Source organism: Hetaerina americana, unplaced genomic scaffold (genome assembly GCF_022747635.1).
Source record: "Hetaerina americana unplaced genomic scaffold, ioHetAmer1.1.p SCAF_1, whole genome shotgun sequence".
Taxonomy (NCBI): Eukaryota; Metazoa; Arthropoda; class Insecta; order Odonata; family Calopterygidae; genus Hetaerina; species Hetaerina americana.
The window spans coordinates 13,338,365-13,366,356 of NW_027286069.1; the positions used below are offsets into that span (position 1 = coordinate 13,338,365).

At 34.3% G+C, this 27,992-nt stretch overlaps 1 protein-coding gene across 7 annotated transcripts in view; it reads left to right on the forward strand.

The window, feature by feature from the left end:
- The window catches only part of lig (ubiquitin-associated protein-like lingerer), a 57,989-nt gene that overhangs the window by 14,492 nt on the left and 15,505 nt on the right, over window positions 1–27,992 (forward strand). For 4 of the 7 annotated variants that reach the window (XM_071585927.1, XM_071585951.1, XM_071585943.1 and 1 more), the window contains exons 9-18: window positions 751–923; window positions 2,997–3,317; window positions 3,396–3,653; window positions 4,144–4,482; window positions 11,552–11,878; window positions 16,657–16,825; window positions 16,946–17,106; window positions 17,189–17,344; window positions 20,720–20,848; window positions 25,267–25,524. In XM_071585927.1, the coding sequence (XP_071442028.1) occupies window positions 751–923; window positions 2,997–3,317; window positions 3,396–3,653; window positions 4,144–4,482; window positions 11,552–11,878; window positions 16,657–16,825; window positions 16,946–17,106; window positions 17,189–17,344; window positions 20,720–20,848; window positions 25,267–25,524 (2,291 nt within the window). The remainder of the gene's footprint in view (window positions 1–750; window positions 924–2,996; window positions 3,318–3,395; window positions 3,654–4,143; window positions 4,483–11,551; window positions 11,879–16,656; window positions 16,826–16,945; window positions 17,107–17,188; window positions 17,345–20,719; window positions 20,849–25,266; window positions 25,525–27,992) is intronic. The other 3 variants (XM_071585936.1, XM_071585978.1, XM_071585968.1) reach the window with 3 other exon arrangements.

The following is a 27,992-nucleotide window of genomic DNA, read 5'->3' on the forward strand; positions in this document are numbered from 1 at the left end:
ACATCTGCATGTTATAATACCTGCAATTGATTCTCTAATTCCATCAAGTGTATCATGAGTGCCCTGCTGTTTCTAAAGCAGTTATAGTAGGAAGCTATTTGCAAAGATGTTCTCATATTTTCCATTAACCTCCGGTAGAAGAGGTAATCCTTCATGGGCTTGAGTCTGAAGCATATTTTTAGGCACTTGATTCTTTTCCATAGTGGTAATCACCATTGTGTAACGTAAATTTTATGAGCAGATGGGGTTAAAGTATTCATTAATTTGTGTATGTGTGAGCCATTTATTTAGTAACTTCGTATATAGTATTCTAGTTAAAAAGTTGGTGTTTATTGTAGTTGGGCCTTAGCATATTTTATGTCAAAATGAGAATAACAAACATTAATGGTTAAATAGTCTTGGTGATCATCATTTTGTAGGAAATATTTGCATTTACAATGTATTTCCTCTAAATGTTCTTTCATCATTGCGATGTTTTGAGTGTTTTATGTAACATCACCATTTTATTGGAATGCAAAATGAAGTCACCTGTTCGCTTTCAATCGCCTTGATCTCTTTTCCTAGCAAACCTTTTGGTTCTTGTAAATATATGACACTGTTATGTATGTCTATGAAATGTTCACAAACTTTTGTGGTAATTTGTGCTCAAGTGAATAATTGTTTTTTAAATAATTTTTTTAGTTGTGTAATGCAGTACTTTGATAAATGCTCTTGAATAATTTATAAATTTTTGTATTTATAATTCTTTAGATGCACTCTCAGCATCTTTCTCTACATCAAGTTTTGGAGGTTCCGCAGCTAGCTATAGCAGCCAAATGAAGGTTCAAGCAACTGGCCCTCCTGCAGCTTCTCAAAGTACTGTTACCCAGTCTCTGCCTGCTAGGACAAAAACACAAAGGCCACGTGTACCTCCACCATCTAAGGTAATTCACCTCATGTTAATTACTGTCATATCACAGCTCATAATGTGCAAATTACTCAATGTAAGCTCATCCTGGATTCCCTCAGGGGTCCCTCAAAGAGAGAACAGTGGACAAGCTAATTCTGCTCTGTTGTTGGATGTTGTTGCCACTTTTCAAAATCAGTCCTGCAGAGGATTAGTGTTAAAACATTTAACTAAATGTGTTAACACTCTTAATTACATAAATATTAAATTTCCAAGTACCGTATTTTCCCATGGATAATGTGCACCTTATGCATAACGTGCACCCAGAGCTTCATAGTTATCTTGAATGTGTATAGAAGCCACGCATCTGTATACACATGTATATGCACGTATAAGTTATATATATTGTGTGTAAAAATACGTCTATATCCATGCACTAATAGATGGTAAAAACCAATGAATAAATGACATCATAATTGCCTGTAGCTATATCTACTGTAGGTATACAGAAGATTAGAGGCAGGCGATTGAAATTAATTCCAAACCACAGAAGGATAAAAAATAAACAATATTTACAAGCCAACACAATATGCTGTCTTATTGCTTTTTGGATATGATTCGTACCTCGAAATGAGACATAGGTTTATATGCCCTTTTATTTGCTATGTATAGTAACTTTCAGCCAATCAAATATAAAAAAATTAAAGAATGAATGAAATAGAATTTTCTTTATTTTGCTTGCTTTACTTCGCCCAGTCAGTATCGGCTTTCAGTGGTTCTCGACACCCTCCAAGTTCTATGTAAGTGCCACCTACATGGCGGTTGTGTCAAACCTGAATTGAGATAAGCTTTCGTAATTTAGAATTTTCTCAAGAAAATTACTTGTGGAGAAGAAAATCGTATATAGCGATGATTAAGGTGGAAGTCACCAATTTCACAAAACAAAAATGTCAGGCTGCCAGGATTTATTCATTAAAAAAACCATAAGCACAGTAATCAACCCGAAGGTCGGTTTGGTAGGTGATAGCAGAGTTCACCCAGTACTAAGCCCGACGGCGTGTGAAATTCACACATCAGGGTAGGGGGACCAGTTGCTTTCCCTGTGTCGTTTGCGGTTTCCCAGGAAGACCTGGTACCCGAAAAATCACATAGCTTGGGTGGGGCTGCAGGTGCTCAGAGTGCCTTGTCCGGGAATCGAACCCGGGACCCTCCGGTCAGCAGTCCAACACTCTACCCCCTGGACTACTGCGATCCACGATTCATAAATCATGGGCCGCGGTAGAGAATGATTTATCCATTAATAATTCTTTTAAATCAAAGTTACGTTCTAGTTGGGGAAAGTGGATGATGTCTGGTATGAAAGACTTCACAGAATCATGAAGGATTAAAAGTGTGTCTTACATAGAAATAAGCCAGTGGATACTGGAAAGTTGGAGGGGTGTCAGAGAGACTTGTGTAAACAATGGATTTGAAAAACCTTTAGGCAATATTTCAACGCATGTGCTAGAAGATGAGGAAGAGTTAACTTCGGAGAGTGAATTCGGTGATGTGCGTAAAAAGATAATTAATGCACCTAATTCATATGATTGTGATTCAGGTGATCTACCTATCCTATCATATATTTTATATGTAGGTGTATATAATATGACGTACTCTACATATACGTGGAGTACTAAGAATTAGAATAAAGAAGTGCTACGTATTAGAGTAAATGAAGTGTTTAAATCATATGTTTCTTCTTTTTCTCATGGATTTGACTTTCATCTCATGGAGATGAAATAACTGTAGCAGTAGCAGATCTGTATAAAATAGAATGCAATTAGAAAGGCATGCTTCCAGACTAATTTTTAATGCAAGAATCTTCTTTAAATTATTGTGTACCTATGTATCGAAATGTTTGGATTTTTTCAATTTTCATGCATGCTCCATTTTAAAAGGTAAAAATGGATGATTACATCAAGGATTAATAACTTAGCTAAGGTAAATTATAAGTGCAAGGGCTGTTGTATTTATTTCAGTAGGTAAATATTTTGATGATATTAGCAATTAATTAATAGTGAAACTAATAGACATTTCAAAAAATTTAACATTTGATCTCTTATGTCTCCAGATTCCATCAACTGCTGTGGAAATGCCAGGTGATGCAATCAACAGTAGTATTAGTTTCTTGGACGTGCAATTTGGTGGGTTGGAGTTCGGGAGTGAAACAAGTTCCTTTGACTTTTCTTCGGATCAGTCAAAATTCTCTGGTGCTGCCACTGGTAATTCAATGGATTCAGTGTCAAATTCAGGGACATCTTCAGCAATGGATCTCAATGCAACCAGCACATCAAAAAGTCAGTCAGCAAACCTTGATGGTTATTCTGGTTCAAGTCAGCAATCAAGTAAAGAGCACACCCAAGCTGGGATTTCTCTTGGGCAAAATCAGAAGGTAAGATTTGTGTGATATGAAACCATTATAATGAACCTTAAGCAGTTTGATTATAACATTATTTTCCGATGTAAGCAGCTGTCAGGGCCAGAAAATATTCCATTTCCCTCAAACCAAAATGCTGAGCACAAGCCAAGTCAACCAGCATTTTCTCAACCAAGAGTTTCTGGCTCTGGATCTTCAAGTATGGATATTGGGAAAAGTGATGCAGGACTATCGTATTCAGCTTCCAGTACAGTGACATACCAGAATTCTTATCAGAATCAAAAACCTAGTGCTACAGTTTATCAGGCTCCATCAAGTTATTCAACATCATCAGGGTACACTTCCAGTCAGGTATAGTTAGGTTTTTTGTGCTATCGTAAAGTTGTTATGTATGATAAGCTGACAAAATTTTGTTTCCCCTTATCTCGGTGAGTTAAGGAGGCACTAGATTAATGGATTTACTATATGAAATACATTTTTTGGTGCAGGCTGATGGTTACTGGTGTTTCAGTTTTGGTCAATTGTCATGCAGCTGGTTTCCTGCAGAAATATGTGATTTCAAAAGATTTAGTATTAATATTTGGTGTTGTTAAAGAAGAAATGTTAGTAATGAGCATGTTAAATTATGAGTAAATGTTTGCCGACTGGTTGAAAGCATTTTTCTTTTGTTTGTGGTGGGTTAATTTCGTGACAGATTGTTCATGCATGGTGTCATACATTCTTTTTGTTATGCAACGAAATTGCTAGCTGTTGTCCTGATGAGCTTATACTTATTGAAAGTATGTCACTTTTCCTAATAGATTGGGGTTAAATATTGTTTCTGTATTTTTCATCTTTACAGGCACAGTCATCATCAACGCCTTATCAAAATTCACAGTCTCAAAACAGTTTTCCTCAAAGTCAGTCCAATTCTGGCTATGCCAGCCAGGCCACAAACTCATCATATTCCTCTAGCCAAGCTTCAAACTCTACCCCAAGTTACTCTAGTGCTCAGAGTGTTGTGGGTGGAAATGCTGTGAGTGGTAGTGCTGGGGTTTCCAGTTCGGGAAATAGCAGTGGGTCATACGCCTCAAGCCAACCATCGGTTTCGTCTTCATCTTCTTATCAGTCTTCAGGAAGTCAGTCTGTACCTGCACCTACTGTTTCTTCTTCATCTGTAGCCACTTCATCTGCATATCAGGTAAAAAAAATTGCTATCCATGTTGAGTGAGTGCATAACATAATGACACAAGGCCTTCATGGTGTCTTGACACTAATATATCACTCCTTGCAATGATTCAATGGATTAGATATATTTTACCTAAGTTTATGCCATTGTCTCTTCATGCATTATTTCAGTCATATTCCTCGGGTGTGCTAGATTAGCCCATAATACAATTCCTAGGGGTTTAAAAGGTGCTTTCAAAAATGTTTGGAATGATAATCTTAGGGAAGGTGATATTTATTAAACTCTCTGATTAAATATTGAGACTTCTGATTTTATGCTTTTTTATGGCTTTGGTAGTAATGTTTCCCTGGTAAAATATATAATAATTGCTTAGATAATTGAAGTGTCAGAAAATCAAATTTAAAATTCAATTCTCACCAGAAGCTTGTAATGAGTTGCAGATAAAATATGTTATCAGAACCTTGAAAATGAAATACTGCCTTAACTAGTATTGGCATGATAGGGTAGTTCATTGGTGAACAGGTCAACAGTGTAGGTACAGTGGCAGTACTTATTTAACACTTGAAAAAGGAACTGCATAGCTTGACCTCTTAATTTAGTAGGCAAATTCTTCCATATCATCTATATCACTGCTTGCATTTTGAGTATCAAAGATCATTATTGTTGTTAATGGTATTGTTGTTATTGTAACTGCTTTGTCAATTTCAACGAAATCACTTAAGTTTGTTTCTGTTCCCAGTTGCTGCCATTGTCTCCTTGTGTTAAGTTTTATGCTCCTCGTGCTCTTTTTCTTGTTTGTTGTGTGACCCTTGTGGAAAATCTAGCTTTTTTTAACAGTCTCAATGTGTTAATTTCATAGTATCCACCCAACACCTTGCTAAAAAACTTAGGACATCAAGTGAACCAAAAGTACATTTAAAAGTCTATCCAACCCTCTTAATTGTCAATGAGACTTGGGTCCCTTTATGACATGTGTATGGAAATAGTTTGCTTTAAAGACATGACTTATATTTAAATCAAACCTGTGGCTAGCTTGTGCTCTTAGGTGGAAGGAATGTTAATGTTCCTTAATTTTAAGTTACCTTAGTATGCTGTGCACCGAATTCATAATAAATCAAGTTATGTTTTGATCAACTGCCTGAAAGATGGGGCAGAAATGCAGAATTCTTTATTATATTATTTATTTTAAAATATAACGATGTAATCCTAACCTTAGTATTCACTGCATACTTAGTATACAAAGGCTGTTGTTTATGAAATATGGATTTAAAAAAAAGGGTTTGTGTCTATATTTAAGAAGACTGCTCACGACGATGAGCACAGCCATCAATATGATTATTTAAGCTGTGCGTTGAGAAACAGTCTCAGGATACAAACATTCATATTCACAACTGATGGTTTTATAGTCATTATTATAATTTGTAAAGTCTCTCCAGTCGTAATAGTAGTTATAGGGAAGGCCTTCGATGGTTAAGATCATTTGCACCATTAGGGATGGATGGGAAAGGAGCAAGGGTGGAGAGAAACCCAGCATCGGCATTGGCTTACTCCTAACGAAAGGTGTCCATGGTTCTGCAGTTTAATGTCCCATTGGATGGATGGCATACTTCATTCAAAATGCTTCACACAAAACACCTCAAGTATAGAGTGGGACTGAAAAATATCTGCAGTCTCCAGAATTTGGACCCATGTCCTCCCAGTGTTAATCCCATATGATATGTTTTAGAAAAAAATTCAATTTAGGAGTTCTCATGTGCATAAAATGAAATTCCACCATTCTCATTATCATCTTTCGGGTCAACCAGTCTTCTTCATAACCCGTTATATGTCTTACAAGGGTGTTAACATTAACGCTGATTAATCTTGGTCCAATTGATGAACACAATTCTTTGACTAGCCCGAAAAGCTGTCACCATCACCTTCCCAGGTGATAGAATCAGCTTCATGTTTTCGGAACAGGTTTATCCTTTGAAGTCCACTATTTTGGCTGTTCTTTCGTCTATGGAGTGTATTGGTGGATCCAAGTTTCATCTAAAATTTCGCATTGATGCAAAAAATCTGATGCATTGCTTAAATGACTCCCAATAGTTTCTTGGAAATGTTCACTCAAAAGAGTTTTTGGTCCAAAGTGAGGAAACTCAGCAACATACAGATAACTAATGCAAGCAAGCAAATATATTGACTTAACAAATGCAAGCTCATTTGTTAAGTCAATATATATTACAAGCATGTTTTTTTATGCACCCATAGCTTCTGCTATATCTTTAACCTTTTTTGAATTTGAACGTCCCCATATCATTTGGTGAACTTTTTCAATATTATCCGTGGGTGTCACAAATTTTGCCTCATGAACTCATTTCATCAGCCAAGCCGATATGTTTAAATTCAGCTACACAAAATTTCATGGTTGCAAATGATGCTACCGAGCCCCCATACACATTGTCAAACTTTTCTTTGATTTGTATAGGTGTATTAACTTAAAAAACAAATTTTAATGAAAGCTCAATCCTCAATATTTTGCTGTTTTCATAGTAGTCCTCACAATGACTCATTTAAGCAATTGTCAAATAAGTGAGTGTCCAAAGTGACTGAAATTTTGGTGAGTACATTTCAATGCATATGCAAGCATATTCCCTAACTTTTGTATGTTCTCAATTACATGTTGAGGTAGAAAATATCTCAGACAATCCTCCTAAATAACGTATGATCTCATCTGAGAATCCTTACTTTAGCTGCAGTAATCTTTGTATCAACCTTGCATTTACCGATTTCACTTCTATATTATACCGGGTATTTTTTATTCTCCTGATCACTCCTTTTGTAAAAACTCTTCTGGTGTATTCTTCATTCATTTCAAACTTTTCTTAGCATTTTTCATCCTTCTGTTTGTGTATTTTTCTCATTCTAGTTTTTGTCTGGTTTGAGTACTTCTCTGCAAGCCTAATATAAAATTGTACCCTCTCCAGCCTTTGATTCCCCGTTTATCCTCTTACCCTCATTTGTTTCTGCTCTAGAGACTTCTGGTGTCCAAAGCTCCTCTCTTTTCCCATTGGTCCACATTTAAGACTTATTCATAGTGGTCTGTTCCATTATCAGTATCTTCATCAGGCTTATCACCCAGGCAGTTATATTATCATAGAATTCCAGGGAACTTTTAAGTTCTTTTTTGATAACATGTTATTAGTAGTACTATTTTGATAAAAATTTTGATTAATATTTGGCTATCATATGGTAATTCAAAGCACTGGCTTATCTGGAAAGATAAGATAAATGGTCATTACTCAAAGGTGTTGCATTGTGGAATTACAAGAGGATGACACTTAAGAGATTTTATTTGGAATAAATAAGTTGTTTTGAAGAAGTTTACTAAATGACATGCTGTAAGAGTAGAGAATCAGTGTTTAAAAATATATATATATTTCTGAATTGAAATTATTTTATGAAAGATTGTCATATTATGACCATTTATCAGGATGCCAGGTTGTTAGCTAATGAAATTTTAATTCAAGAGGATAATGTATTAATATGACTTGCATGAAATTCAAATTACTTTCCTTCAAGAAATATAATTAGATGATTGAATTTCTAGATTAGAAATTTTTGGTTGCACACCTCATTATATTAGGAAATATAACTTTTGTATATGATTATATCTTAGAATGTTTATGACTTTTGAATTACTTGGAATTACCCAACAGTAGACCACAAACTTATTTGCTCCTTAAAATACTGATACATTTAGTGATGCTAGTTTATATTTTCAATGGTGAAATGAACAGTAATAAGTTACTAAGTCATAAATTATCACCATTAAGTTTTACTACCCACAGTACAACTTCAGCTTGCTGTTGTAGGTTATCCCTGGTTGGCTTATTTTACTGATAATTATGTTCAGAATTCCAGATTCCTTCAAAAACTCTCAAATTAGGTTCCCCTGTATTAAATTCACTCGGATAAAACCACCCGGGGAAATTTTGCATGGAAGCTCATTTAGCATTAAGTTATTTGGTGACTCCTGGTGTTGTCTTCCTAACAAAACTAGGGAAATCATGGGAAATGGTCACTGGAGTAAGTGGCTGTTTCACCCCTAACTTCATCCATCCCAGTTTGCAAACAGTCCCCAGTGAGAGCTCAGTTACATTTGAAGTGGATACCATGTACTCTCTTTGCTTTAGGTCATAATCGAATCCAATTTATATTTGAATATTAAAGGGAAGTATCTGCTTGATGTTCCATTATCTGACATAATTGTAGATTTTTTTTGGTGCCTACTTTAAACCCTAATACTCCATTTAGTCTTATGATTGCTATCTACCACCAACTGTCGACCAATACTTCTTGAGTAGGACCCTTGAACATTTGTTCCAAGTGCCAACATAAATTGTACAGTTATTAAAAATTATATTTTTACATTTAGTAATTTAGCTGTCTCTTGTTGCAACTCTAGATAGTGAATATGTCAGTGACAGCTGCAATGTACAAGACAGTTAGGCTGAAATGCACAGGTCATGGCAACTCAATAGCAAAATCAATTTTTAAGTACTGAATTCTGAATTCTTTTCCAAATTTATGAAAGGTGTGCGCATGTATATTTTTACACATAAACCTTTCATACACCATGCATATTTTTTTGTATATAACTTTTGAATTGTAATATAGCTTTCTTCAGTCCATGGCTCCTCAGGATTTGTCATTGATTATGAGGGTTGTCTACATTGAGTTTTCAATGACTCCATCATCGGCCCTACATCTTCCTTTAAACTGCCACACTTTTTCTGTTCTCTCTCCCTTTCTTATATCCTTCCATCATCTCTTTCCAAAATTCTAATAATAGGAAACTGACCAAGGAGTGGACAGGGGGTACTGGCGCTTGAAAAAACATTATGGGAAGGGTATTGAGGAAATACTAGAAGGTATTTGCATTTTCAAGGCCTTTTAACCTCGTTTTTTCACTAATGAGAAATTTTGCCCATTTGTTTGACCCTCGAATTGGAATAGACCCCAATGTTTTTTGTTTCCAATTGCTATATATTTTCTTTGCAATTTCTTAAAAAGTGCATATGAAAGTGCACTTTTCACTCTCTATGCCCTAAAAGATCTTTCCTGCTTGATGAAATCTGTTAAGCTTAATGGGGATGTTCAGTGTGAAAATAATCAATGTGTTTTTTGACACGGTATTGAGCGAGAGTACTAGAAAATCACAGCATTTTAAGGTTTTTTTGATCGTTTACTTCGAGGCACCACAAGATGTTCAATGGAATTAGAATGGGTACTATTACTTAAGCTTGTTCTTGGGTGGAGATAAAGCAATCTCTTATTGTTAATGCATGGAAAATGTTCAGAGAAATTTGATTTCCACTTAAAAGTATTTAATTAAACTGAGCTTCAAAGAATTAATTGCATAGTTCTCATGATCTGCAAATATGAAGTCTTGCACACTTGCCAGCTCTTTTCTTGATATCTTTTCCAAGCTCCCTTGTGCCTTGGCGCAATACTGATATTGATGAAGAAACTTAAAGAGAACTTCTTCATTTTGGAAGAACTGTTTAATAATCCAGTTTTCCCACAGAATGAATAGACAAACAAAGGCTTAGGCTGTGAAATTTATTCCATATGGTCATTCTACAGACATCACTTCATTGAGTGGTAGTTAAGGATGGTCCATACGTTATTATATGACATATAGTATGATAACATCTAGTTCAGTTGTGATATTGGACCAGCTGATTTATTAATGAAGACAGCAAATAAGTATTTCCTAATTTTAGTAATTATATAAATATACAGAAACGTTAACTGTGAATTCGTTGTTATTTATTCCAAATAATTATGTCAACGGATGAAGCAGCTGAGCTGGTGCATTATAATGTGCTTATTTAATTTTGTTCAACTATAATTCTTAAATTTTATATAAGGTTATAAGTTGCATATTTATTAATATTTGTTTTGCATTTGTAATAAGCTTCATATTCATGTATATCAAAGGCATTCTACTGTCATTCCTTGAGAATAGAATTTAAATTTGAACTAAGTATATAAACATTAAATTTTTTCCAAGAAATCCGTGTAAATATATAAACACTCCTTAATGAAGTTTTCTTGGATCTTCCACTGAATAGGGGCTTCCATGTTGGCCAACGTTTCAACACTTGACTCGAGTATTGTCCTCATCAGCCCCGAGGACGATGCCCAAGTCAAGTGTCGAAACGTTGGCCAACATAGAACCCATGACCTGGTGGAGGACCCGAAAAAACTTCATTCAGCAGATGTCCTGGGAAAGCACCAAATCTTACTTCATAAACACTCATATTTACATTAGTTATTCCCCATTCAAAATCATTACATAATCCATCTAAATTCTATTCTGTAATCTAATTAGTACAAATTTCATGGTGTAATGGATTAGAATTCCTTCCTGGTTCAAATTAAAATATTGCTTTTTCCCCAGTGCTCCAAATTTTTTCCCCAAAAAATGCAATTAAATCTGAAGAATTTCCTTTCCATGCTGTATAAGTGCTTAAATGTCAAATTCATTCCATTTGGCACCGTAAGTAAAACTAAAATTCAATAGGTTAATACTGGATTTCTTCAGACTTGTGTGAAACTATAATTTTAATTTATTTAATTGGCGTAGCTGGTATGTATTTATCTAAGTAAAAACTCACTACATGATAAGTAATGATGCAGTGCTTTCTAATTCTGGAATGCAAATGTGTAAGCTTAAAATTGTGTTATTCATCTAGTAATTACACACATGGATTTTACGCCTAATGTTACTTCCTTGGTTTCCCTTAACAAATTCAGAGTATGCATGTGCTAAACCAAACTAAATTCACGTCTAAATTTGTATTGGTTTGTGCTGTTGAATTTTTATATTTATTAACTGTCTCTATAAGTTACTGGTTGGCTGTATTATAACTGTGATATCAGCCTTTCTTGCCTCTTGCATTTTCAAGTTATCTGTCTCGACAAGGTTTAATTTTTTAGCAGTATAGTCATATTAATGGCAATGGAAACCTCACTCTGTTTGTGTCCTTGTTGTGTATCATTCTGTGAGTGCCTAAATAATTCTCTCCACTAGGTGGCTGGCAGTACAGCCTCTACACCGTCCGCCCCCCCTGGTCCACCTTCCTCTTTCCCATCTTCAATGAGTCAATCTGCCTCAGCTAATTCCTCATACCCCAGCCAGTCAACTTACCAGTCTTCTGGGCAGAGTGGTTATGCAAGCTCGAGTATGGGACAGTCGAGTGGTAGTTCAGGAGGCTACACATCAAGTGCGGGGCAATACCAGAATAGCTATGGCAGTTCGTCAGTTGCCACATCTCAAAGTCATTCAGCTTTGCATACGACGGGAACTGGTGGCTCCAAGATTGGTAGCTCACTAAATGCCTCGTCTAAGGAGCCCCAGGTAAATTCATAGGTGTATTGTGACTTAAGATGATTAATGTAATGTATCAATGTAGGATTCAAAGTTAGTGCGTACCCTTATGTTGTAAATTTCATTTTCTAATATCAAAAATGATTTCTCTTGTGTATATTATGGCCTCGCAGTCTGTAGGTTGAAATTTTGAGTTCTGTTTCTAATTATGATGGCAAAATATGAATACTAGCACTCGAATTCTGTTTTTTATCATTATTGCATGGACAACAAATACATAATATATTTTTATCTGAGTCTTATATCACATGTATTAGGATGAAGTCTGCAGATTTTATATCAAGCCACGTTTATAGTAATTTATATAATTTGTCAGCCTTGACCAAAGTCTTTGTCATTAGTGTGAGCGTGGAGACGTTATGTTTAGGGATCTATTATTAGGTCACCTAATTATTGCAAAAATATTCAATTTCTTGTGCTCTTTTTAAATAATTGGTAATTGATCACTGTTTAGTTGAAGTGTCTGCTATTTTCCACTTAATCTGTGCTTTTGGTTTTATCTAATGTGAGTGTGAAAGTTGAGATATCAACCAGATTAATTCTTAGATTGGCTATGAATTTTTCTTTCTCCATACATATGGCTTTCTTTAAAAAAATTTGACTTGAGATTTCAATGGAAATTCATGTTTTTAGGTCTTAAGGACATATTCTAATCATTTTTCTTAATAATATTTCATTTCTGTTTTTGTGGGCACAAAAACTATTTGTCATTACGACAAAATCGTTATACAATGTTGATAGTAAACAGCTTCTGGCCTGATTACATTTAGGCTGCATGCACGTACTGGAAGTGGCTTATCTATTTTCAATTTGTAACAATGGCTTAAAATGCAATTAGGCACGTGGCTTCCTCAAAATACCATTCAGATAGTGTAGAATATGAGAGAATTTTTTTTAATGTGTGACTTAAGCACTCAAAAATATTGCAGGATATTTGAGAACTATTTTTATTGAGACACTAATTTCCATGTAGTGCAATTTTATTTTTCTCACTGAAACATGATGGAATTAAGTGTGGAATATGAACATTTAAAAGGGATTAGAGTTGACTTTTGTTATAATTACAATTTATTTCATATCATCCAATAAATTTATGAAATCTCATTTATGTATGGATTACTTGGCCCTTCTGAATGTCGACTAAAGCTAGATAAGTGCTAAAGAAGGCAAATTTCGTACTCAATCCACCCCAAATGAAATAATATTTCTAAATTAAATGATCACATATTGAAGAATAAATGTGTTAGGAGATGATTTTGAATTTATGTTTTCATTTAATCTTGCCAAAGAAGAAAAAATACTAACAAGCCTTAGTAATGCAATAAGTTACCATCAATATAGCAGTCCTATTCACATCTTTAATCATACAAGTTTTTTCTCATTGGCTGGCCTTAATCATAGTTAACACTTGTCCTTGCCTGCTAACCCTTAGGTGATACGTAAGATTTTGAAATTCAACATAGGAACGTGTGGAGAAAGTAATGTTCTGGTCATATGAGATTAGTTTTCGTAAATTAAGAGGGCTCAATCATCTGAAAAATTATTTTGAAAGTAAACGATAAACAAGGGTAAATGTGATTGATAGTTTTTCAGATTTTTTTTAATATGAAAAGAAATACTTAAATTATCATTTTTATGCTCCTCAAGCATTGTACTCTCTGTTCTGGATTTAATTTAGTTTCATATAATACTCCACAAATGACTAATGATCTGTTTAGCTAATTCTCTTGTTTTGCTGACTTTGAATTAATATTCACGCATGTAATAAGAATATGCAATTCAACTTAAATTAAGGGGAATAGAATTCCATAGGCAGTGTGTTAAAATGTCACTTTGTTTCTTAGTTTTTTTTTTTCAAATCTTGCATAGGTACATGCCCATTGCATTCTGTTTTCCCAGATTTCCTATTTGTTTATGCATGTATTTCATTGTCTTGGCGTGGAACGTTTTTGGACCCTTCATGCTTTGACCTATGATTTGGGAATTTCCCCAAGTTCTTGTATTTTTTTCTGGTGTTTTTTATAATAACCATTTTGTTTTTAATTTGAAGCATATGTTTGGTGATCTGTAAATGTTTAGCAGAAAACCTTTTTAATACTTAATTTTTTTCTGCTAAACCTTTTTAATACTAAATGTCTGCGTTACTAAATCCACTGGTGCAATGAATTATAAAAATTTATTTTAATATATGTGTTAACTAAGATTTGGCTGTGCAGTTAAATGTTGTGTTATTTCTGAAACTGATACAATAATAATAATTCATTTAAGAAAGAAAAGTATATTTTCGGAAGGATCAGTGTGTAGTTATGGTAACGTAAGGTACTGTATCTAGTAATGCTCTTTCTTTTAAGAGATGTTATATGGATTTATTTTGTTTAATGCTGTCCTCATGACAACCTCCTTGTGCAATACTGTTCATTGGAAAAATCATATTTTAAATGTATTTACATATTAAAATTCATTCTGAATGTGGCCAGTTTACATAGCAATGTACTTCATGGAGCAACATTGTCTAATTTTGTTTTGCTAGTTATTTAAAGACAATGATAGTTAATGTAGGTAATTTATAGTATGAAATAATACTGGATGATTTTATTGAAACTGTTCTTCTGAAAGGACAATTTTTGAATCTAGGAAAAATATTTTATCCCAAAAGTCATCGGCATAGTAGTATAGTTTTTACTGGATGTCTTTAGTTTAAACTATGTTAAATTTAGCATATGTCAGGACTTAATGTAATATGATACCATTTCCTCTACTTATTTATAGTGTTTTATTTAATATAGGCAATGTAAAACTTTACCCAGTAAATATGGGGCAGTTTACTGTCCCTGTTACACACCTTGTACATATTTGTGATTATTTTTTAAAGCGCATTCTTGATTGCCAACAATGCAATATGATATGACTGCCAATGTATGTTTTAAATTACTTTTGTTATTGCTCAATCTGCCATGAAAATAATGGTGTAAATTTTTACTGGTCAAGTCAATGCATGATTACAATATGATTCTTTTTAATGCTTTGATTGGAAAACAAAGCTAAATGCCATTCTTAATATGATGACCAACACAAGTTGTGGGCATTCAGTGACTTGTCATTAGATTCAAAGGGAATTTCTAAATTAATAGTGAATGTAATTGGTTGAAGTCGATACCCTTTCTTACAAATCAATTATTTCCTAGCACTGGTCCTTCAGAGGTTTAAATTAATTTGATAATGAAAGTGTTACAAGGTATGTAGTTAAAAACTATTAACATTTAAGTGATGCATTTATTTCATTTTTATTCCAATTCCACAACCCATAAATGTTTGGAACTAACTAATGGTGCTAATTTTAGGTGACATGTGTCATATATTAGTTGCTTGATGTAAATTGTAATTTTAGCTTCAGCTTTGAGTTCATGTACAGTTCACTCTCATTTATCCAGACTTGGGAGTTATCTTTTTTCAGTTAGTAACCGGAAATACTCTTTTAATAGCTGAGCCTGTTTGAGGAAATCGAATCAGAATAGTAATATGCAGTATCTTTTAAGGCCTTAAGCGCTTTTGTTCATGGTGTAGTTCTCTGTGCGTGCCAATAATTTTCCATCTGAGAAATTGTGAAAATCTTGAAAAAATGTTAGTAGTCTATAGTCTATTTAGCATTTCGAATGAAATGTTATCTAATAGTGTTCTGGGGAAAACACATTTTACTAATTTTATTATCCTGCCTTAATTCTGAGAAGTCAAATTCTTGCAATTTTGAATCATTAATAATAATCAATTCCCCAAATAGTTGGCAATAAGTAATTGATAGTTGTTTTGCCTATCCCATATTTTCATATTTAAACATACCTCTTCCAGAATTGTAAGATATATCCTTTAGCAGCTTGTCTGGTTTACTATATTTTCATCAAAATTTGAGCTATCTGTGATTAGATAGATTGCACTTGATTAATTTTAATTAATGTTGAAACCTTAGCAAAACAATAAGACTTTAAGATTCTGGTCATTTTGGATTTGAGAAGTGTGAAGCATAGAAAACCAAGGATTGAAGAATGATTGTGGGAAGTAGTAGGCAAAACTGCAGCCTGGAGGATTTATTGTTGTGTAGGCTCATGAACTTGGGTGGAGAGAGAAGTGAAGGACTTGCTGATTTGACTATAGGTCAAATGTCATTGTTGAAAAGCGGAGGGTGTGCAAAAATTAAGTAGAAATAGAGAAAGGTCCTTCTGGTAGGCATAATAGCATCCTTAGTTCTCGACAGAAGGTTTTAGCAAGTCATGAGAAAGAGAGTGCTAAATCACATTACAAATGTTAGAACAACTATGATGATGAAATTCTTGTGAAAGTGGTGTTATGAGAGTGCTGACAGAGAATGGTAAATGCACTTAATCCCTTTGAACTGTTCACATGAGTTATTTCTGCTTTGAACAAACTGTAACACTTGGGGGATAAAATAATTGAACATCAATGACATTCAACAGAAACAATTACATTTCCTCTCTCAAGAATTATTTATGATACTTCTGATTATAGTTCATAGAAATGATGCTGGTCATGTATGAATTAACTGTGAAATAAGGCTCTTTTTATATAGCGATAGTCTACAGATGAATGAGAGTGAACTGTAAGTGGTTGGTCAATAGGGCATTGACCTGGTCATTAAAATAATGACCTTATGGCCAAATGCAGTAGTATATATTGTAATTTGTGCTGCAGTGTATATAATTTTAAAAATGATTAACTTTTACATTCCCATTTAGTTTGAAGCAACTACTACAACAAGCTCAAATTTAAGCAGCACAATTCCTGCCACAACCAGTAGTGCTCTTTCAACTAATGTAAACGTTTCACCTGCATTGGGCCTTCCAACTAGTAGTCAAACAGTAAATGCATCTAATTCATCGTCAACAAAAGTTTCCAGTTCTACAGGTAAGCTGATGTAATTGCAAAAAAACACTTGCACTTTGAACTGTAGTAGTGTATGTGAATACTGACATAGTTATAGTTTAATTGGGTAGTTTGTTAATGTTCGCCTGATTTTTGCTGCAGGTAAGGCAGGGGGTCTCCCTAATATTCCACCTGGTGTTCCTCCTATCATGGGGACTCAGTACATAATGAGCCAAACTGGTCTACCATACTTTGCTGGTGTCCAACAACCTGTGTTTAGTTATGAAGAGTTGCAGTTAATGCAGCAAAGGATTCCACACATGGTTGGTTATAATTTCTTATTGAGCAAAACTTATGAACAATTTAAGACAAAACAAATGGATTAAGTTTTTATTCTCTTTGTAGCAGGCTGGTTACTACGACTTAGGTTATCAAGCACCAACAAGCCTTGCAACTGGTCGTGAGGGTGGTCTTGCAAGTGTTGCTTATTCCGTTTCTGATGGTCGGTATGCCCGGACAGATAACAATTCATCACCAGTTCCATCAACTTTATCCCAGCAGGTAAATAGAAAATTTCCTGAGTAACCTAAAATTTACTTAGGTAATGCCAAGTCCACTCTGGATCAAAGAAAAGCATTTTTGTATCATGAACCTAAATGCATGTCCATGCAAAGTTATTATGAAATTCAACACAATGTGATGAGAAATTCCTTTTTTCCATTGAGATGAGAATGGCTATTTGCAAGATGTTGCAGTCGTGCTCTGTAATAAGTGTGTCTGCCATAGTCCTCCATGTATTCCTTGCAATCAATCAGGGCAATTGGTAAAATTTGAAGAAGCTGATATTTAAATTATAAACATTGTCAATATTAGAAAATAAATATTGAATAGCCTTACCAGCATATATAGAGCTTAATGCTTCATGGATGTTTTCCATGAAACCAGCAGAATGTCTACAACTGAATTGTTTGTTGTTCAGTTGTTTGAACCATTGAGAGTTGGCTTTATATGTAAAAATGGTTTTTGACAACATATTGCTGTGCTTTTGTTCAATTCAGTGTCTGCCTTGTCCTAAAAGACTAAGTTACTCGAGGGAGAGTAGAACTGAAGTTTTTTGGCACATTAATGGGGTAGTAAAAATGGATATTTTTTACATGCTAGGCTTCATCTCTTTTGGAACCCTTAGCCAAGGATTTCCTGAGTTCATTTGTAATTTTGACAACTTCCCAAATTTGTTCCCCCATGTCCTTGTGGTCCAACCAAAATTTTGTCTAACGTATTGTGTTAAATACAATAAAATGCAAGATAAACTTATAATTAAACTTTGATGAGAAAAATTCATCAATATATTTAAATAGTATCCAATAATGATAAATGAATAAGCACTTAGATTTTCTGTTTCCATCCTAGTGATGATGTCTCCCTCTACTGGCCAAAATTCACTCACATCATCTTAGATATATAATACGTGTGTGCTGTGTAATTACCGAGTGTATTTGTTTTACTTATGTATTGTATTGGGTTCATGTAAAATAGGCTTGGGTATTTTTTTCATCCTTAAGGAGTCAAAAATTGATGGTTGTCTTTTTTACAACATAGGAAAACCAATCCCAGAATGCAACTTAGTGTCATTGTGATGCACTACAACTACTTACTCCTTGTGATTGGTCTTTCAGACTTGATACTATCATGGTGACAAAAAACATAAGTTAACTGTGCCTGTGACTCTTAAGACATGTAAATTGAGTCAATGGGGAGTCACAGAATAAGAGCCCTAACCCTTATGGTAATGGCTATGGTGATTTTTTTGAGAGTTTTCGGGCACACAGCAGTAAATTTGTCAGATTTTTTTATATCAGCTTTTTAATCATCAAAACAAAATTGAGATGTCATTTGTCGAGCTCATGTCAGGTAGTGGATTTTAAATGTTTCTCTGTTTGTTTGGTAGGAAAAAAAAACTGTAATTATGAATTATGATCATTTTCACTTAATTTGATGTATGAAGAACTCATTACTCTCTATACAATTGAATAGTCATTTTAGAATTGCACACTTTCTTGTAATTTTGTTTTGGCATTTGTTTAATGTTTTTGATGTTTTGTTGTGTTTTCACTCTGGTAGCAGTGTCTCTCAATATTTCTCATTTTATTTACAATGCCTGGAGTAGTTGTTATTCATGCCTAACAAATTGTATTTATTCACATTCCGAGATTTAGCTAAATGCCAGATGAACTTCAAATCAAGTAAACCTCATAATTAAATGCACAAGGCTAGAGTAGAATAGAAGTGTATACGAGGTGTGTTCAAAAAGTAAGGTGACTTTTAAATTTTGCAGGCAGCATACATTCGATTTTCAATTTATTGTTTTATTGTGTTGGTACTCATGTCTTAAACATTTTTTTTACGGTTCCATTCCTATAGCATATTAAGTGTGTTATTGACAGGTACAAATGTTAGCCCTGTTTTGGTGTGCTCAGCAATTTTCTGCTATAAAAACATGGATCAAAGAATTTGCATCAACTGTTGTGTAAAATATTTTCGTATATCCATTTAACATTTTGCTCAAATGAACTTATTTTTTCTAATATTACGACGTGTATTTTGCTTTCCAAAGTAAACTGTAGGTGTTAGAGAATTCAATGTTAAATAGACAAGGTCTGTCCCATAAGTAGTAGGACTTAGTCAATTTATAAGAAATTTATTGCCAGAATTGATACATTCACTCAAATGTCTTCAAAGTAACACCCTTGTGCATCCACGCACACCACCAGTTTTCCATGCCTCATATGTCTTCTGGAAGGCAGTGCCTGGAATGCTGCGAAACTTCCTCGTCATGGCCTGTTATAATGCTTCCACTTAGCCATGGTGACGTCCTTTCATCAGGGACTTGAGGTTGGGGGAAGAGGAAGAAGTTTGGTGGGGTATTGTCTAAAAAATTTGGATCTTAACTGACATGGTTAAGCTCTTGGCAGATCCTGGTTCGAGTTTCCTTGTTCGTCCGATAGTACTCTCGGCACCAACTTTGCACCCACCTTTCTCATTCCCATGTTTTTGGTCATAAGTCAATGTACATCACTTTTAGGGATGCCAAGTTCATCAGAAACCATGAGAACACTTTATCTACGATCCCTATCCTACAAAGCCTTCACTCTTGCATGATTTTCATCACTTTTTGAGGTCAAAGGGAATCCTGAAAATTCGGCATCTTCAACATCTTAGCTACTCTCCTGAAACAACTTGTGACACTCCAAAATACCCGATCTACCAATGGCGCTATCACTGTAAGCAGCCTTGAGCATGTAATGAGTCTCTTTCCCAGTTTTGCCCAGTTTCTCATGACATTGGATGGCATAGCTCTGTTCTAATAACTGGTTCATAACAGAGCCTAACAAGGCCACGTTATAGAGGTATTGCGAAAGAACGATTCACTCTCCACAAAGCTGGGAGTCGACTGACATTGGCCTCAAGCTGTCCCTCCCTCAAACCCAGCCAAAGAAACTGCTCGTCTATCCAGGAAAAAATGTCCAACTACACCTGGGAAAGACCTTGTACTCAATTCACTGATCATCATAACTGAAATGTCATGAGGGAGAAATGTTGGGTAATCTGTTCTGGATTTCAGTGTCTCAACATGGTTATTTTGCCACATTTTACATCCCCTGTAGCATTCATAATTAGTACTAAAGCAATGCAAAGTTTGGTGTTGCCTGATTGAAGAATGGAACTTTTCTCCATCACATCTCTTTCTAATATTGTGGCAGCTGTAAATTTACTCCTGGAGTATTCCATGGTATTTATTTAAAACATGACTTGAGGCTCTTTTTTATGTGCAATGATAGAAGTTTGAAGAGCCAAGGTAATCTCCAAGCTAAGAACCATGAAGGAAATGCATTTTGTGAGAGTATTAATTTTTTATTCTTCATTTTTGTTGTTTAGAACCCATCCCAGGCCCATCAGCAGCCGATGATAAATCCCACTGCATTACCCCCAGGTTATGCTTACTTCTATGGTGGTGGAATGGTTCCTGCTGGTAGTTTTCAATATGGCACTCCTGCCATATATCCAGTGAGTATCATTTACCGGAATCTGTGATAGTTTTGGTGATATTTAAATCGCATTGTCTGTAATGTGTGCATCATTTAATTTGGTTGGATATGGGGCTTCTGTCCTACTAAGGTATTGTGATGTTCAAGTTCATTTTGAAGAAATCATTGTGGGCACAAGATTATCATTTCAGTGTCGGAAAAATTTACATTGAAGTAGTTCATTTTATTTTGACATGTTATCATGTGCCACTTTAAGGAAGATGAAGCGCAATATTTTTTTCTCTTGATTATTTCATATAACTGGCTCACATTGCAATGCCCATTGTTTTGTAGCTTTTGAAGCACCACCTTTTCTTTTATTGTGAGCCATTATTGAAGCAATGTAAATGCAATATTCAAAAATGCTTCCATAGTCCTTAATTAAACATGCTGTGAATCATAGTTGAGGTAAATGATTTCCCTCCCAAGTCTCCTTCAATCCCTTTTTGACCAAGGTAAGAGATTGGGGTTATTTGGCAAGATTGGACTTCGTTTTTTGTTATTGGATTTTGTTTGTCGATACTAATGTTGTTCTGCCAGATCTAGTGCCTCCTGATGGATAAATCTTTTTGTGCGTACTGATATTTCCATGTTTGTGTTATTTCATTTGCGGAAAAGAAATTTAAAATGCTGAATAGTTTTTTGTCCTGTGGCATAATTGGTAAATAATAGTCATGGTAAGAATTAATTCTAATGACATGTTGTAAGAATATTTAGTGAAATTAATTCAAGGAGCCTTCATAAAAGTTAACCATTTTCTGCATTTGATTAGGCTAATAACACATTTGAGTAGCCTGTAAATTTGAATCGGTGTAACAAATTCATGTTTGTTTGTTTTAATGTAATGTATCATCTTTGGCATAGGAATTCAGTATGATTTTGCATCTAACAATAAGACATGCTTTAAATGCTTTCTAGATTAATAATTGATCTATTGAGTTAACATAATTATTTTGCAGTATTTTAATAATCCTTGCTCTACTCCACATTAATGTGGGTATTAATTAAGTTAATCAGTTATGCTAAAGCTAATTGTTCTGAATATGAACCTTGCTTTTTGTCAGAATATGACATAAAAATAACTATGCCCTAAATGGAAACAATAAAGGAATAATAATGCATACAATTGAGGAAGGATAGAACATTTTCAATTTTCATAAATTTTGTCATAAGGGTTATTCAGTATAAAATTCTGTAAATCTGAAATATTCATCCTGGAGTATAGGAAACAAGAAATGTATCAGCCATACAAGTACAAAAACATTTCAAGCTATGAAGTTATCACTTTCAAGATAAGGAAATATATAATGCTAGAAAGTGTTGGTATGCCAGTTTTTATGAGGGATCTAATCGTCATATTTTGGTGATGTTGGCCTAAGTACTTGTCATTTCAATTGAGTTTCCTGACAACTTAATGTAATTAACTGAAGAGAAAGGTCAACCAATCCAAGTCCATCAATCCCAGTGAAACAAGATGCTGGATGAAAATACCAGAATAGTATATTTCAAGTCTCACAAACTGAGAAAAAGTTTCTCCAACTCAATGAACAATTTTTCGCATTGTATTAGAGATTAATACTTGAATAATTACTTCAGTAATATTATGTGATTCTAAATATATATTTGTATTGGAAAGTGACTTGTATCCTCCACCATTCCTAGAGCTGTAGTGGTAATTGGGCAAGTGCATTCATTGCCACAGTTTCAATATTGAGTATGATTCCTTCCTTAATCAAGTACAGTTTGCTAGAAAAAAATGTAGGAATAAATTTTTCTTGTGCACATTCCATGGATGGGCAGGAAACTGATCAATAAGCAGCAGAATTTTCCTGTTCCGAGGTCCTATTTTAGTACCCAAGGAATGAAGCGGTTCCTAAAATATTTCTGAGGTTATCCATTCTTTGGAATTAGCTGGTGGGCAACATTTTTACATGTTTGAAACACCTTGGACTCTTGATTGACCAATCACTAGTGGTTGAAACTTTTTACTTCCATCTTCATATGTTGTGTTCGTTTGCTAAGCACCCCTCTATGTCATTGTTCCTCTTGAAGCACAGTGTTTTTGCTAGCAGCTCATTAAAAGAATAACCCTGTCTTGTCTACATCAAAAACATCTTTTGGGCTATATGCTTCGAGAAGTTTAAAATTCTGAAACCTTCCACCAAGTTCATTAGCTCTTCACAAATTGTTCTGAAGCAACCAATTCTGAACAAAATCAGATCATGCATAATTATTTTCATGACCTTGATTGGGTTTTCAGCTCCTGTGGATACTGAATTCCATTACATCTGCAGTATAATGTGCAAATGTCTGTATTAATTGGCTTCCACCTAGGTCTTTAACATTCACTTAAACCATCATATATCTTCAGATTTTATTCGTCTGTTCTTGGCTCATAAACATTGTAATGTAATTTCTAACTAGGAGCAAACCAAGGATGAGTACAAAAAGATGAAACATAAACATTACTTGAAGGATAAATGAATGGCAAACTTTGCACTTTCAGCATCAATTTCATAAATCTCTTGCAAAGTCTGAAAGAAGGTGTGATATTTATGAATAAAATCTACTGAAGGATATTATTGAAAATTCAAACTTTGAAATAAATTGAATGCAGTCGTTTAGGAAAGGCTTGTGTTCATATTAGTTTGCCCAAAATATGCACTTAAACGTCAAGTGACATGATGCTTATAAGTGATAGGCAAATTTTATTTTATGCAGAAAATAAGAAATTCTTTAGAGCTAAAATTAGAAGTTTTTTGTAAAAGCTGTGGTAGCAGTGGTGCAATAGTAGTCGCCCAGGGTCTAAGGTGATCACTTTTTCTTCTTGAATGGTTCAAAACCAAAATTTAATTGAATCGGAATTCTTTCATTAAATTTCCACTCTTGAATCCCCCCTTTTTGCTTAAATTAATAATTTCATTTTATTTAGTGTTAAACCTAATCTAAGTTAACTCCTTTATAATATTTTAAATTTAGTAGTAGTTTTCATATATCTCTGATGGAAATTTACAATTAAAATAATTAACGTGATATCTATGTTTTTCAATCATAAATGCCTAGTAATAGTTTTGACCAATTTTCAGTTTAATTCACTGCATTTCTGCTAATATATTTCATGTAGTTCGATTATATGTACTCTTAAAGTGGGATACACTGTTGGCCTGCTTATGACTTTACATAGGGATATGCTTCTCAATCAGATGAATAATTATGTGCAATCCTAGTTAAAATTGTTAGATGTAAAAATACTCATCCATCTCGGCATATGCATCTTTTAACTGCTTATTTACTACAGCTAAATGATCTATGTATAAATTGTAATGACAAAGTACCCCTATGGTAAATTTATGCTGTATATCATGTGCGAATACCATGAGGTATCTAAATGTGTTAAATGTGATTAAGGCATGCAATGGTAAATTTTCATATTTATCAATATCACTGCCTTTATCTCTTTCAGTTATAAATTTGTAACTGGGGGGCATGTCCCTTCATGCATATTAAGGGCTTGTCTGATTTCTGTTTAATCGATTAAATGGGTTGACCATGTTCTTCTTTTGCAACACATTTTCACTACCTTGGGTGCTGTGAATATGTAATCTGCGGAACTGATATTGATGTTTTCGTTAAAAAATTCAGTTGGAATCTCGAATCTTGGAATTTGACAGAATGTGACCAAATCCTGACTCCATTCTTATCTAAAATGGTTACATAATATTGAATTCTGTATATATTGCTGTGTGTATTCATTCAAGTACTTACAATGAAAATTAAAAAGTTATGCTGAATGATGCATAACCAAATGTTAAAAGGTAGTAATTTTAGGTAAAAGCAGGCAAAGTAAGAGATTGAAGGGACGTTAGGGTAGTGAATTTTTGGAATTAGGAACAACAGTGAAAGGAAACCAAGTTTTCCGGGTAGAGTTAATTCCACAGTTGATCTACCTTACAACCTCACCCACTCTTCCCCATGCCCTTCCCAAGACCTCTTCAGTTGACCCCGTCCAATGTTATGGTATTAAGTGTTCACAATCCTTGAAAAAATTACCTTGTTAATGACACTAGTTGACAAAATCATGGTTGATTTTGAAAACATGTGAAAAATTTGATATTTCATTATCATGGATTAATATTTGCCTTAATTATTTCATTTTCTAAACATAACTCTGGGTTATTGATGATTATTTTAGGATTTCCATTATAATCATATAATTCTTGGGTGATGAAGATGAAAAGGAATTATCTGGTTATGGAACTAATTTTTTTTCCAGAAACAAGATTTGTAACAAGGCAAGGGGTACATTTATTCAGAACAATACGTTGCTTTTCAGTGCATTTTTCACGTAATTTTGTTCCATGTATAACAATTGGTGATATATATTTTGCTTTTTAACAGATGCCTACTGCTACAAATGCTCATGGAGCCACAAATAACACACAATATCCAAAGCCTGCAAGTTATGGGTCAGCTTATGGCTCTGGATATGATGGCATCTCACAGAACCAGGAGTATGGGAAAACAGGCTATGTATCAGGGAACCAGTCACAGAGTAAAGGTGGTGTTGGAGGTAATTCCGGAACAGCTGGGTCCTCAGCATCAGACCTTGGTGCTACTATGTATGGAAAATCCCACGTAGCTCTGGGAAAAGTTAATGTGAGTTGGAATTCGTAAGATATTGTTTGCATCTGTCGTCTGGCACACAAAATGAAGTGTTTGGGATTTTGCAGTTATTTTAGGGTTCATCACATAACAATTGTCTTCTCTCTCAAAGGAAATAGTGTTATATTATTTATAAATAAAAAGTTAATGCTAATTTCCACGATGAATATAATTGTGGTGAACATATTAGGTATGAAGGGAATGGCAAATGGAGTCCATCATAAACCAGTGACCCAGTGATATAGTGAACTGAATTGAGTGCTTAAGGATATTATTTGCAGCTAGAGTCATCATCTAAGTGACTGATGGTTGAGGCCGAGACTTTGTGGAAATCCATTGCGAACAGGAGTTTCAGAAATAACTTTGCAGCTTCCACATAAAATAACTTATTTATTTTCTACTAGTTTCGCTACACTGTAGCATCTTCAGTACGTTCCTGAAGATGCTACAGTGTAGCGAAACTAGTAGAAAATAAATAAGTTATTTTATGTGGAAGCTGCAAAGTTATTTCTGAAACTCCTGTTCATCATCTAAGCATTTTAAAGAGCTAGAGAATCGGTTAAACTATTAAGTAGAGGTGACAGTTGCATGAAGGGACTAAGAGGAGAGTGGGGAAGACTGGCATTTATGAAAATGCTAAGGATGTTGAAGGGAGAGGAAAGTTAGTTATCTTTCTATCCTCCCATGCTTGAAAGTGAATGTTTGAGGTAATTCATTTGGTAAATGAGATTCAAGTGAGTATTGCCAAGGGTAATAGCAAACAAAATCACCATTACCATTCAAGTTTTTTTCAAAACTGTACTTTTCTTACCTCCACCAAGAATAAAGGTGTAATTTGCTTTCTGATTACTTAGAAACAGGTCTCATTCTAGAGAATATGTGGAATAGATAAAATCTGTGAAATATCAATCAATCTATATTATTATTTGATAATACAGAGCAATCTCATGGTGTCATACAAAGAGTTGAAGAGTGAAGCTGTTGCTGTAATTTTAGGCGAATAAAATGTTGCATAAAATATTTTAATACCATAAAAACCAGATCATATTATATTTAGATAGTTATTTTCATCCAGATTTGTTTGGTTTGGCAATATGACGGTCCTTTTTTTAAGAATATGGGCAAAAAGAGTAGTGGAAGGGTGAACAACTTTTGAAACTAATTATTAATTTGATAAATTTACTTTCCTCGTTAGGGATACTTTTTTTGTCTTCTTAAAAAACACAGCAAAGCAGGTTCTGCTGGACAGTTAATGATGTTGAACCCTACCACCACAATTTGCTTTTTGAATCTCTAGGCAAAGAATTTTTCCCTGTGAATGTTATGCACAGGTACCTGTTATTAATAGTGAATTGTGTATCTTCATGACTCTTATAACTGAAATATTTTGTTGAGAGTAATTAGCTAATTTAACCAATTATTTTTGGATATATTATTAGTACTTTTAATTTAGGAGCAAATGTCATTTAAGTTTCATTAGGAAGTGGAAGCATTCAATGTTTAAGACCTGAAATATGTAACGTGGTAATTTTTAGTGACCAGCTTACATTTTTCACTTATCTGGATAATGGTGACTGGGCTTATTAATTAGGTAATAATATGAATAGCTTACATTTTTAACGTGATTTGCTAATCTTCTGGTGTTCTTTGTCTTTCCTCCAATCCTTCATCTTCCTCTCTTACTTATTTCTGTCTTGAACAGTATCTTCACCTCTGTATTTGATATAATTTGTACATGGCAACAGTGAAATAAACACTTGTGTGACATTTTAATAGTGTTCTTGTGTGTGTGATGATCTGCTGAGAAAAACATTGTTGGAGCAAAAACAGCAGACCTGAGGGAGGTGAAAGACTGTTTAAATTTAATAACTGATACAGGCCAACTGCATTTGTTGTTTTCTTTAAAAAAAACTATTTCCTTTGGCACTTCACTCCTCATGTGTCTGCTGTTTCTTTCTTACCCCATATGCACTAATTCTGTTGTGTTTATGTCACTAAGCTCTCATTCAGACTTTAAAGTCTCCAATGGTTGGCTGCAGTGAAGGGTATCTTATTTTGGGGTTTTATCATGTAGGATGTGGTGGTGTCTGGACTTTCTAAATGTTGAAAATTTTCTTTGCTGTCTCATGGGATAGACTTTCCATTATCATGTTTTGATGCTTAACTTCTTCATTGTGTGCCTCTGGGTACTTAATGGAGTGGCTGAACATCGAAGCATAGCCATTGCAAGGCCTACTTGAATTAGACTAGATTTAATAATCTAGTAATAATAAAGTAATCAGTGTTTCCTTTCCCACCAGCTATTGCAGTTGGCAGCTATTTTTTCATTTGGTTAGAACTCCAAATTTGACTTAAACCCATTTATGTATGTTTAAATCTTATGTCAGTGATTTATTTAAAGTTGAATTTCAATCCTGAATTCCTATATAAATTGGTTTTTATGGTTCTATAGAAATGGAGGA